This window comes from Cariama cristata, unplaced genomic scaffold, assembly GCF_000690535.1.
Source record: "Cariama cristata isolate BGI_N322 unplaced genomic scaffold, ASM69053v1 scaffold21717, whole genome shotgun sequence".
Lineage (NCBI taxonomy): Eukaryota > Metazoa > Chordata > Aves > Cariamiformes > Cariamidae > Cariama > Cariama cristata.
The window spans coordinates 32,105-45,618 of NW_009627509.1; the positions used below are offsets into that span (position 1 = coordinate 32,105).

The window sequence follows — 13,514 nt, forward strand, 5'->3', positions numbered from 1 at the left end:
TGGTCTAGTGGAAGGTGTCCCTGCCCATGGCAGGGGGGTTGGAACTAAGTGATCTTTAAGGGCCCTTCCAACGCAACCATTCTGTGATTCTATGATCTTCTGCCTGTTGGGACCGTATCGTTAATCCCACAACATAGACAAGGAGCAGAGAGATTTCCCTTCATAATACATGTGCAGAGCACCTAGTGTGAAGGGGCAACCAAAGAAGCTTCCAAATAACAAGAGCTGTAGGCTAAAACCTCATTACTGTCCGTTAAATGTGCAGCTTTAGATAAAAGCTTAATAAGTATTTATTAATGTAACTATCAAAATTAGGCATCACACAACCCAAAACAAAGTGAGTCAATAATTAAACCAGCATGGATCTGCCAAGCATTAATTATATATGGAGGGAGAGATGGGACAGGAGAAAAATAATCCACATGTAACCTTCCTGATAAACCATTAAAAGAAAACTCAAAGAAATACAGAGATTTGGTTAAAAAATACTGTTTGTAACAGAAAGCATCAAAACACATTATTCTGGAACAAAGTTATAGTTCAGGCCTAAAGCGAGTTTTTGAGATCAGAGTTTAGCTATGATTGAGACAAAAAAAAATTATACAGCTTTTTTTGTTAAAAGGTTGGTGCATTTTTGTTGTTGTTGATTGTGTGGGGTTTGGGGGTGTTGTTGTATTGTTTTGGTTTTTTACATTAAACTAAAGATAATTTTTCCCCCAGATTCCCCATCCACCACATGCTTAAAGTTTGTAGGAACTGTTGCAACTTTTTTTTATTTTGTGCATTCCTTAAAAATTTGGAATTGCAGTCCCACTTGTCCCAGGAATTCCATGGAGGTCCAAGGTCCTCCTGGGATCTTTGGTTCCTAGCAGCTGGCTGTGGCAGAGTTTGGCTCCCAGAAATCTGAATAAGACAGAGCCCACGTGCACACCCACATCTGCCAAAAGTAAAGACATGCCACATTCTCCCCTCTTCTGCTACCCATGACTTTACAGCTCCCCCCAGGATAGGGGAAGGATTTTTTTTTCCCATCACCTGCATGTCCACCTTGGTGATAAAACCCTTCTCGTCCTTGTCACACAGCTGGAAGAGCTCCCTTGCCTTCTCAAGCATCTCCACCTGCACATCTTCCAGTTTGCTCACTTGGCTGGAAGGAGAAGCACCAGGAGTCACTCCATTCTCCTCATCCCCTTCCTCTTCTCCTTCCCAATGGACGTATCCCAAGAGTGCTCTCCTCTGGTTCTCCATCTTCTCAAAGTCTTTTCCCCCAGGGCCAGGGCAAACAGAAAGCTGCGAGGCAGGAAAAGAGAAACCTCGGTCAAACATGACCCTCCACTTCTACCCCACATATCATCTACTTGCATGCCTTGTTGGTTTGAAAGAACAATATTCAGCATCCGTATCTGGACCAGATGACCTTTAAAGGTCCTTTCCAACCCCAACTCTTCTATGATCTGTTACTGAGGGGAGAGGAAGAAGGGAGGGAGTTTGTATCAGAGGTACACACCACACATAGGTACATACTGTACACAACGTGGGTGTAACCGAGCCTACCATACAGCCGTAACCCTCCACATTGTGATGGGCTCCAGATCCTGCACCCGAGCGAGGATGCTCTTTCGCCATCTCTCTGCCTCTGGCTCAGACCTACAGGGCAGTCAGAGTTCTCTGCTGGTGAAAGTAAGGTGCCAAGGGAAGGTTTCAGCAGAGACGAGAGGATGGGAAAGGAATATTAAAGCGGGCAGGTTAAATCTGCACGGGAGCATGGTGATAGTCCCACATTAGCTGAGACAGAGGGCTCAAACACTGCGATCAGGGCCAGCTCCTGGCTCCTGCACAGCTCCCTGGATGCCCTGACCAGGATGCTTCTCTCTGGTCTGGGTTCCTCTGGTAATAACATGTGCTGTTCCTCCTCCTGTTGCTTTTCTGCACCACCTTTAAACATCAAACCTGCATCACAACTGCAAGAGCAGGACAAAGGCAGATAGGAGGAAGATCTGTGCAAGTGACGGAGGAAAGAGAAGAAGGAATGTTTGTCCCAGCCCTCTCCCACCCAGGTCCCCTTCCACCTCTGACATTTTCTTGTTCCCAAATAGTAACTCCATCTCCTTTCATGTTATTAGAGCACAAAGAAAGGTCAGACAATTCCTACACTGGGAAAAATTTTATAAGCTGGGCACTCCTGCCCCCCTTGCCTTCCAGCCTCTGTTTTGAGAGCTCATATGCTGCCAAACAGAATTTTAATCTGAAATGTTCACCTTTTTAGGAAGGAAACCACATGACTATGGAGACATTTCAGAGGCCAAAGAAAATAATAGCCGTTACTTACAAGTACCTAAACCAAAAGGCTGGGAATGAGAGCACCCCTTTAAGCACAGCCCTGTGATTGTAAAGATGCGTACAACATATCCCTACCCCAATCCACCTTCCAACTTACTGATGCCACGTAACACCCTCAGAGAGCTTTTCTTCAGCAACACCACCACATTTTTTTAAGCCTTGTTGCACTGATTGCTTTAGACTTCTCCTTCGGCAGATCTGGGTGCTGCATTGCAGGGCAGAAGCGAGCTGTGCAAGCAGGCTGAGAGCAGATTTAAACAGTGGTAGACGGAGAGGGCTTGAGGGTGCGGGTTTGTTTTTTTTTAAATCTCCAAGAAATTAAAAGTCACATACAGATGCCATGATAACAAACAAATTAATTCTGTTTGCACACTTAGTGCAATGGAAGGATAAAGTGCATGATGGCCAGAAGAATGTCACATGCGAGAATTATATGAAGCTGACACAAAAGAAGGCAGTTACGTACCACACTATTTGACTCTGTTTGTTACTGCTGGTTCACAAGCCAGAGGGTGGTTCTGCTTCAAAGAACAAGCAGAACGCTTCGCTCCCCCTTTCAAATCAGTGTTTTTTCAGGGCACCTCCATTTAGTGTCACTTGAGAAGATATTTATTTGAAACTCTGCAGAAGATGACCTATAAATGGGTACTATTATATGTTTCTAGTCAAGCAGACATCTCTGGCAAGCAATGGACACAGAGCTGGACCCAAGCTTTGGGGAATACTGCAGAGAAAAGGAGGGAAGAAAGCATGAAAACTGAGAAGACAGGGGATGTCTTTCTATCTTGCTCTTTTTCAAACAAACCCTCCTACCTTACGGAGCCAACACAGCAAAATTTGGAAACTAAAGCTTGATTCTATCCATTAGCTGGACAGTCACCTTGCTTCTGATGGCAAGCCTGTACATGTTGGTAGTAAAGTAGTCAGAAAGAACCCCAGCTTACTTTTCACATTCAAGTAAAAGTCACAAAGATGGCCTTGAAAGAAAAAAAGAAAAGAAGACCCAAATATCTTATGCTGCAAAGATTATACAGGTGATTATGGTGAGGAATCACATAGCCATGCTGATGAATGATCATTATTGGCTGCTACAGGCCACCACCTTGCTCAAGCTTTTTGCCTGACCTGTTCCTTCGTGAAGATGCAGTCTCAGCACAAGCAGCACCCTGTACCAGACGGTGAGCGCAGGCGGCAGCAGGGGAATAAACAAAACGGGAGTTCCAAGCAAGAGCCACCACAGGATTGCGGAAAACAGCCAGAATAAGAAAAAGCACAAATAAGAAATATGTTTTCTGAAACATCTCTCTAGCTGCTTAAGAGATGCTGAGGTCCCCAGAAGTATAGATCTTACTTTCTTATTACCAGCTCCATCATTTCTATTTCAAAAGCCAGAGCAGCCCACGCAGACAATGTCTCCCCAGCTCTGTTGCAGCAAACAAAAGGTTGTACGAGCAGGATGCTCTGTTCTCACTCCAAGACATATTTCCAAGCTGTAATTGGACCCATTACATCCCTACCTCTAGCATCTCCTCATTTTATCAATAGCCCAGCTGTACTGTAGCTCCCAAACACTGGTTGAGCTAAAAGCCTCTTAATTAGAAGAGCTGGGAGCCTGACACGGACAAGAGTCTGAAAGGATTTCACTCACATGTAAAAGACCAAGTCCATTAATTCAATGTTCAGAGCGCAGAGTCTCTTGTTCAAGCTGCTTCAAGTGGCTTCAAGCCAGATGTGGCTCTTCCAATGGCGAGACAGCACTTATAGAGGAACAAAGCGGCAAATAAGAGAGAGGCTCAGTAAGCAGCTCTGATGGACTTCTCTCCCAGAGGCCTTTGGCTGAGAAACTCTTAATCTCCATCCCTGTTTGTAAGGGTGTTGCATGGTATAAATGCAGATGAGGCACAAAGCAGATCTCTGTCTTAACAAGTGCTGTCATACCTTCCCCAGGTACAGATCATCACTGCAAACTGCTGGGGAAGCAGCTTCATCAGCAAGATGCAGAACATCACTGAAGGATAACTTTGAAAGAGGCTGAGGTCACTAGAGTACTAAAACTGTGGTCTGGTACCCAAAAGCGAGGACAGCAGAGCTGGCCTGGGTGCAGAAAGATCAGCCTGGCAAAAGCCACGCTTGTCTGACACAAGTGGAAAAGGCAGAGAAGATGGGTACGGGCAGCTAATGCTTTTGGTCAGGCAAACCTGCCAGGCTCCCCCAGCGAGACGTAGCCAAGCCATCTCCAGTGACAAAGCCAGGGGTTCTCATCGAAACTTCCTGGTCTCTTCTGGCAGGACAAGGTAGTCATTGAGTCAGCACCAGTTAAGAATGAATTTGCACACCTAGCCTGGAGTCAGGACAATCGCTTTATTTGGTGCTGTTGATTTCCATCACATCCGCAATGGGTCATGGCAGAGTTCGTCTAGCCCAGCATCCTGCCCTGGATGGTGGCTGTGAGTGGCTGGTGAGGGAAGAGTCATAGCAGGGCAAGCACAGAGAAGGCTTCCCTGAAGAGATCTGCCAGCTTCTAGCCCATGTCAGCCTCAGGCAACTCCTGAGCCACATGGTTCCTCCCTCATCTTCCAAGACACTTGTCCAGCCTCCCTTTGAATCCATATGAAAACATTCACATGAACATGCCGATAGAAACGGGGTGCCTGCTGCAATCAGTGGGTGCTGACAAAGCTTCACGGGACTATTCGATTTTTCTGGGTATACGGTTTGACCAGCACCCACTCCACAAGAGACAGAGTCCCAGCTTCAGCTCAAACAAGTGTTTCCTTGCCACCTTCACATCTGAGAACCGTGGCAGAGACCAAAAACTCTTCTCCCAGGGCCTACCAGGTAGATGGAAGTGCCAGGGACATGGGGGCACGAACGGGCTCCAATGGCCCTGGCCAGCCTCAGTGTGTAATGTCCTTCTGCAGCCTCCTCTTCACCCACCCCAGGGGTTTGGCTGCCTATGCTCAAGGTCAGCTCTGATATTGCATAGTCCAGTTTTGGGCAGTGTCCAACAACCTGATACAGAGCTCGAGAGAAAGCCAGTCTTCAGGACCCGTGGATTACACCAGTTATCTCCTGCCATGGTGTGTGCTGGGGCCCAGAAAGCAAAAATTCACTTGTTCCTGCAAGACAACTTTCCCAGAGCCTGGAAAACAAACACAGATCTTCTCAGACACAGCACAGAACAGGAAATACGACTGCCAGTAAAGACAGCTAACACCATGTCTTGTATTTCTACACAGAGTTAACTCAGACCAGTCTTACGGGCATATTTTAACACCACCTGAGGCATAAAGTGCAGTTTGTCCTGTGCCAAGCTGTGCCAGAAAGTCAGCTGGATCCCATGGGCATGGCATTCTTTGGGGAAATCATAAGACCTGAATTTTAATCCTGAGTCAGCTTGCTGTATGGCCCTGGGTAAGTCATGTCACCTGCCTATGCTTATAGACTGTCAGCTCCTCCAATTTGGTTCTGATGCTTGTGACAGCTGGCACTTTATTTTAAGACTCAGTTCCTGGAGACTGATAATTACATGTGAAACTCAAGCATCAAAATAGTTTCAAAGCATTGAAGCTGAAGAATGACAAACTTGAACACAGAACTTGACGAAACTGCAAATTTCAACAAACAGAACAGACCCAAGGTGCTTTTCCTGGAAAGGGCAGATACTGCTTTCAAGGTAGCGTTACAGGGTCATGGTTTCCATTTATTGTCTCAGAAAGCTTGTTGTAACAGTGAGCAGTTTTAAAGAGGTAAAGAAAAGTCATGGCTAAAATTCTATCGACAGCCAAGCCCTTATCTACATGACCGTGACCATTGTGTGCACATGACAACTTTGGGGTTTGTTTTATTTTCCACAGCCCGATGACAAGGAGGAAAGGAAAGTGGGGAGTGCAGCCAAATTTTCCGCAGCTGGTCCTTAGATGACCGCAGTCACCGCAAGGCATTGTCCACGCACTGAACAGACAGCATTCCTACCAGTCCTGCCCCAATGCAAGACAATGAAGCAACAGCTAATGAAGAAGGACAAAACAAAGCACAACTGGCTAAGTGGCTTACCCAGGATTACAGAGCAAGTCCAGTGTTTGGGTCCTGTAGAGCTATAAGGGACAGCAGGTTTTTGCTTTCCCATATCACTGTATTTTTGGTGACATGGTGGTAGAAGGGAATATTAAAAAAAAAAAATAATCGTTATAGGTACATAGTAGGTGTCCAAGGTGTACCACAAATTAAAGTGCTCAGATACTTGCTGGGAAGTTTCCCAAAAGACGTTCTCCTGTATCTCTGCCAAAGGAAATATTATTGGGAAAAACAAACACACCTCCATACTAAAGCTAAATATGTAAGCCATTTATTTTAACAGATCAGAAGAACACAGACCCTTTCCTTTCTACTCCTGGTGCTGAAAAAGAGCCTTAGAACTTTAAAAGAAGGAATTCACGGGGTGTTCAGGTGGGCATTGATCACGCTGGTGACTCGCATGCTGGCTGAGACAGGTTTGATCCCATGCACGAGAAGATGTTACACAAAAAGACGTTACACAAGGGACCCCTGCAGCAGAACCAGTTGCTTCAGCAAATTACAAACGCATAGCAAAAGCATGCCAAGACGCGGTAGTACAAAGCATTTGTTGCTTGCTCATGGGATGGGAGCATCGCTCAGGAGCGGCTGATAAGAGGTACATTTTAAAAGCAAAGGGCAATAAAAGCTTAACAGGTCCTTATACCATTTTTTATCAAACATATGCCACTTGCTCTGTTTGTTCTACCTTCCTTTCCCTCCCAATGTTTTGAAAGCAAATAATTACTATAAAAAGTGCTTGTTGTAGGACACAGTCACATCTACGCATCCCAGCTTTTATAGTACTGTGAGATTCTGTGATCAAATACACATATTTACAATCATTATCCTAGTTGCATGCAAAAAGCACACATTCTAAATGCATTGACAAAATTACAGCCATACAAATCTGACCAGGTGAAGGTAGAGCAGAGGTCTTGCCAGGGAATGACATTGACCCCTGTGTCAGACTGGCTTCCACAGTACTTCCAAAAGCTGCTCAAAGGAACTGGGCACCCATTTGGTAGAAATTGTTTTAAAAGGCTCTGCCAATGGTGCCTGAAAAGGTTGGTAGGAGGGCAGACAGAAAAGAGTTATTTCTCAGTGTATTTTATTCAAAATTAATTTTGCTCATCTAGGAAATTTGTTTCCATTGTTTGGAATTTGTTTGGGTGGTTGTTGGGTTCTCCCTTCCCAAAGGGAACGGCAGGAAAAGAAATACACTGAAAAATTAGAAAAACATCAATTGTTTTGCAAGGGTTTTTTTTTCTTTAAAAAACCCCTCAGAAACCCATACACACCCTGGGCAGAGAGTCTGAAATCGGGTGTAATACCCAGAGCTACACTTCACTCTCTCTCTCTCTGTTAATTGCCTGCACTTGATTGCATCCCTTTAAGGAAACAGGAACGAATCCAGGAACCTTTGTGTTGTTTACTCAGTAGGAGATTAGCCCAGCTTGATAGCCCTGAGCTAACCCATGCTGCAATATTGATGGATGACTTCATCATGGGATATGTCAGTACAACACAGAGGTATATCCCAGAAACAGAGACAGCTGCAAGGGGCTCCATCATTCTGAATAGCATCTTAAAAAAGGTGCTCTGCTGCAACTCACCGTTTCCCTCACCAAAGTTCATCAGAGAAACGCTTCTTTATGACTTATCATACCAATTTCTTGATCTTTGCTAAAAAAGCAACGGAGAAACTTGTTTGATGCAAACTCTATGCTCCTATCTGCAAGTAACTTGAAACTGGTAACAGTTCTCTTTTTTTATTTCAGGAGGTGAACAAATAAACTTCTTAAAACTGCACTCACCAATGATTCCTGATTCAACAGCACAACAGAAAGCACCAATATGTGCCAAGAACCATCAATATGATAAATCTTGTGATTCCTGATTCAACAGCACCACAGAAAGCACCAACACGTGCCAAGAACCATCAATATGATAAATCTTCAACACAGATAGGTATCCACAACATATCAAAACCACATTCTTTCCCCCAGAAATTGCCCCAAATCCTCCATCACACCCACACGCCGCTCCCCAGCTATGCCCATCGCAAGCCGGTGACACTCTGCAGCTCTCTCACGTTGGCACGGTGTCACAGCGTTGGCACTGAGAGCACGTGTTTGCACTGGAACTGCTCCTTCTAATCGGGGTTTTGGCTTTGTTGGGTTGTTTTGCTTGGGGAGTGGAGAGAGACAAAAAGCATCAGTTTTTCCTCTAACAGTATCTGGGCCAAGGGTTAATTCTCAGCAATTAAAACCAAAATCCAAACCACATTTTTTCCATAAACAGCTAACGGTCTTGGATCTGTCAACAGACCCAGCACACAGCTGATTTTTCAGAAAATAAAGAACACGCCTGCAATAAGACATGACAAATAGCAACAGCTAGTTTAAAAACAACTAATTTTTACAAATCCCTTCACTTGATAAAGGCTTACAGGTCTCCTGAAACTTTTTTTTAAAGAGACAGAAGAGAACATTCTGCCATCTCATACAATGCAACCTAAGCATTCATCTTATATACCACAGCGGCAGAGGAATGGAAAAACCAGCAATATTGTACCCTTTGGCTTCAAGGAGAAGAATCCATTATATTTTCATAGGCTGGAAATCATGCTGCACATTGACAAAGGACACGGTTAGCCAGCAGTAAGTAAACATCATTCACTTGGTCAAGTGGAAACAGCTCTGAGCAGTACCAAGTTTCTCACCAATGCCACTGCTGTTAATGTTCCACAACAAATACATGGTTGTTAGAGGACAGAGACAATCAGCTCAAGGACATAATTGAGAAAGACAGGATATTTTAGCTGTGAAGAGATAATACAGCCTTTATTCACATTAGCCGAACACCGCTACCAGTGTTGGGAAGTTGGAGGCAGATGCTGCTTTGAGTTCAGCAATCAGTAGGGAGATTACACCCATGTAACACCAAGTGTGCTGACCACAGAGTAAGTGCTCAGCTCTGCTGGTGATACCTACAGGCCAGGCAGGTAGGCAGGAGGCAAACAAACTGTGCCAGCCCAGATGTGGGAAAAGGAGGACAGAAGACAGAGAACTTGGCATTTGACATCAGACACACTGGATCATTTTTGATTCAAATCAAAAACTGAGCACTGGGAGCCCAGGCAAAGGAGGTCCCTGCTCTCTTCTACTCCTCTTTTCCAAGGGCTGGTGCAGCAGGCAGGAGCAGGAACACCCCATAAGGAAGACAAGCTCCAGGTCTAAGCTGGCATTTAAAGCTTTCCAAATAATCTTTACAGGAAATTACATAAAGCCAGGGCAGCTCCTCAGCTTGTTTAATTGAATCGCTGGCGATTTCCTCCTGCCTTACCTGCCCCTTTAGCAAAGGCAGCAGTTGCGTGCAGAGCGGGTTGTACCAGAGACAACAACCAGAAGTCGGCATACCTCTGCTGGGCTCGTGCCACTCGTTACTGAACAGCTAAGATGTCATCCAGGAAAACTCGACGCACGACAAGCACTACCTTGGCTGCTGCAGCTCAGCAAGGACATGTCTGCAGAAATGCTGCTGCGGAAACTCCTTTCACACCCTGAGAGCAGCAGAGGTGCTAGTATATGAGGTTCTTCCCTCAGGAATGCAAATACGCTTGGTGTCCTGCAGAGAAAATTCAGGCTGAAAGGAGGCAAACCTCAGTCCTGTGCTGGTGGAGAGCCAGACATGCTCCGTCAGTGTCCTTGAAGTACTTCAAGGGCAAAAATAAATTATGCAGAAACAGTCTTTTGTTGAATAAGTGGATAAAAGGTTCTAATGGATATACAAAGCTTCAAACAGCCAGCTGAACATAAGCCAGCAGTGTGCCCAGGTGGCCAAGAAGGCCAATGGCATCCTGGCCTGTATCAGGAATCGTGTGGCCAGCAGGACCAGGGCAGTGATCGTCACCCTGTACTCGGCACTGGTGAGGCCGCACCTCAAATCCTGTGTTCAGTTCTGGGCCCCTCACCACAAGAAAGACCTTGAGGTGCTGGAGCGAATCCAGAGAAGGGCAAGGAAGGTGGTGAAGGGTCTGGAGCACAAGTCTGATGGGGAGCGGCTGAGGGAGCTGGGGGTGTTTGGTCTGGAGAAGAGGAGGCTGAGGGGAGACCTGATCGCTCTCTACAACGACCTAAAAGGAGGGTGTAGCCAGGTGGGGGTCAGTCTCTTCTCCCAAGTAACAAGGGATAGGACAAGAGGAAACGGCCTCAAGTTGCGCCAGGGGAGGTTCAGGCTGGATATTAGGAAGAACTTCTTCACTGTAAGAGTCGTTAAGCATTGGAACAGGCTGCCCAGGAGGTGGTAGACTCACCATCCCTGGGGGTGTTCAAAGAACGTTTAGATGTGGCGCTTCGAGACATGGTTTAGTGGGTTTAGTGGGCATGGTGGTACTGGGTAGAAGGTCAGACTTGATGATCTTTGAGGTCTCTTCTAACCATAACGATTCTATGAAACACAAAAATTCGGGTTTTGTGGTGGTGTTATGTTGTCCTCAGAAAACTCCCCCGCACACATGCACAGATAAAACATCAAAGCAGAACATCAGACCACTTAATCCCCTTTCAAAGGGGAAAACTTCTTTTTGGTAAAGCACCCACTCAGACTGCTCAGTGAATACATGTGACAGTGATTTCTTCTCCAGCTGAGCCAGCAAGTTCACTGCAGCACTTGAAACCTCCTTATCCAGTGGGCTACAACTGCAGGGCGGATGCATGAAGTTCAAGCATCTTTTCCTCATCCCAGGAAATTCACCTCCAGTACCTTGAGAACTGGACACAGTGATCTCACCCCCATAATCTTCTCTGAGCTGCACATTAGCAACGGGACCAGGGGCAGAAGCTTTACCTCACTGTTCTGAATCTGCAAGATGCACTTAAAGGACAAAAACGGTTTGCAAAAATTAACAAGCAGGAAAAATACACCACACCGCCCTGGAGAAGCCTCTCTGTGGCTGGTGCTGTATTGGTTTTGCCCAGGAGCGATGTATGGGACCCATGGACAGTTTGACCTTTCTGCAAATGCCATTAAAACAACAAACAGAGCCAAGGCAGCTGGGTGAAGCCAATTTTTAAGACAGTTAACTCATTCTCTGCCTCACAGAGATGAAAATGGCCACATGCACAGGTGTGTGACACTTGGTTACCTCTCAGCTAAGGATGTACCCTGATAACAAGGGGTACAAAGATTCACCCCTTCCTGTGAGCTAAGGAGGTGTCAGCTGTGCTACGCAAAACATCTTTCCTGAAATGCCAGTGTAATCTGTGCACTGGAAAAGAATGAAATCCATGTCCTGAGTAGAAACTTGGCTGTCAGACCACTGAGGGGACCACAGGTGAAGTCTTGGACCCAGGGAGTCGACACTCCCACTCCCTCTCCCAAAAGAAGAGAGAACCGGTCTGAATGTCCAAGAATTCCAGGATCTCGTACAAGATATCCGAAATATCCTCTCCCTTTTGCATTCGGGGGTGGACAATGGACACACGACACGACACTCACAACAAAATACTAGAAGCTTCAGATTTCTACAAGGCAGAAGAATGTTTCAAGCAGCCACAAGCCCTGAACTCCACAAAGCTCCTCCACAAAGCGCGATAACACGGGCAACTGAAGGGCACGTGTTCCCTGCATACCAGGCACAGCTTAGTCCAAGCAGCAATCAAAGCAAGGAACAGCATTTGAAGCAAACTCAGAAGCAGATGCCGCCTGAGAGGTGCTTTTGTTCAACTTGTTTTGGGAAAGGTGAAATTACTGGGTGGGAGGAGGAATATTCCCCTCTTTGACAAAAGCTGTCACTGAGTCAGAAGCCCACAGCAACACCACCAATGTAGAATTACAGAAAAGGGGGGCAATGGGTACGCTTATGAGAGAGAGTGTGGAAAATTTCCTGACAAATGTTTTTAAAGAAAAATTTCTAAGTCTTCACAAAGTATGCAGCAGAAAATCCTTAGTTTTTAATCTAACCAGCTCAAGACACCTGTTTCATAAGAAAACATCACAATCCCACATATTCTGAATATGTACTTTTTCCCCTTTACTTTTGAAAATTAACCATTGCAGCTATTACTCTAAATCAGCAGTTTCCCAAATCAATGAGTCACTAGAATTAGTTAAGCAACCTGCAGAACCACATCAGAACTGAGAGCAAGTTTCTTCAGTTCAACATTTGCAAAGACCTTGGGTGATCCAAACTGAAGCATTAACCATCTGTTAATTAAGCACCTCCAGCTCTTGAAAACCAATCAATAAGTTTTCAGTCCTCCATCACGGGAATAACGACCATTTTCTGCAGCGATGGACAATGCCACTGAGTTCTACTCTGCTGCTTTAAAGCAAAAGCAGGAAGTCGGAACAGAAAGTTCCTAGGGAGAAACTCTGCCGAGACACAGCAACTCGCAAGCTCATTCAGACTTCCTTCTCAAATAATTCCTTGCCCAAACAACAGAGGCTTTCTTCCCTCCCCTCCACCCCGTTGCACAACCTCATTTTCTCTCTCTGCAGGTGTCCCCAAATACCTTGAGCTGCAGGACAGTAGCGTTCCCCTTCCCTGGAATCAGCAGTATATTCCACAGCAAAAAGCTAGCGGAGAACAAACACTGCCACTGTAAAGAGAGTATCAGAGCAGGTCCGAGCTAGGAGGTGTGGTTTGCAATCTCATCCCCTTTCCAACATAGGCTAGTAGCCATCGGTTTAGAAAGCCGCACAAGAAAAACTGTCATTAAGCTCCAAAGGTAAATTCTTTGTAATCCTGGCTCACACACAGCTGTGAAGGAGAGGGGTTTGTTTCTGAGCTGCCTTTGGCAAGAGGGGAAGTGGTGAGAAAGCAGATGATCCCTCATCTCATGCCAAATTTACCTTCCCCAAGAAACTGCAGCTGTGCTTGCAGGTAGCTCACTGCCTACCTCCCACCAGATTTCAACAAGGGAAGGGCTGGAGACTACCCCTGTGAATCCTGTCTCAAGTTTAATTCCACTTTTACAACGCTGGCAACCTGTTTCACAAAGAGAAGCACAGAGAGCTTATGAAAAAAGAAAGGCAAAGGATGACAGTGCAAAGAGCATCTTTCCAAAGGACCGTAAAACACACCCTGGGGTGGGGTACACACCCCAGGACTT

The 13,514-nt window shown here is 45.6% G+C and overlaps 1 protein-coding gene across 1 annotated transcript in view; it reads right to left on the minus strand.

The window, feature by feature from the left end:
• The window catches only part of LOC104164976 (EF-hand calcium-binding domain-containing protein 4A-like), a 39,689-nt gene extending 26,716 nt beyond the window's left edge, over nucleotides 1-12,973 (minus strand). The window contains exons 1-2 of the mRNA XM_009704467.1: nucleotides 12,915-12,973; nucleotides 1,036-1,290 (exon numbers count right to left, since the gene is read on the minus strand). Coding sequence (XP_009702769.1) covers nucleotides 1,036-1,248 — 213 coding nt within the window. The 5' untranslated portion in view covers nucleotides 1,249-1,290; nucleotides 12,915-12,973. The remainder of the gene's footprint in view (nucleotides 1-1,035; nucleotides 1,291-12,914) is intronic.
• Between the last annotated feature and the right edge of the window lie 541 nt (nucleotides 12,974-13,514).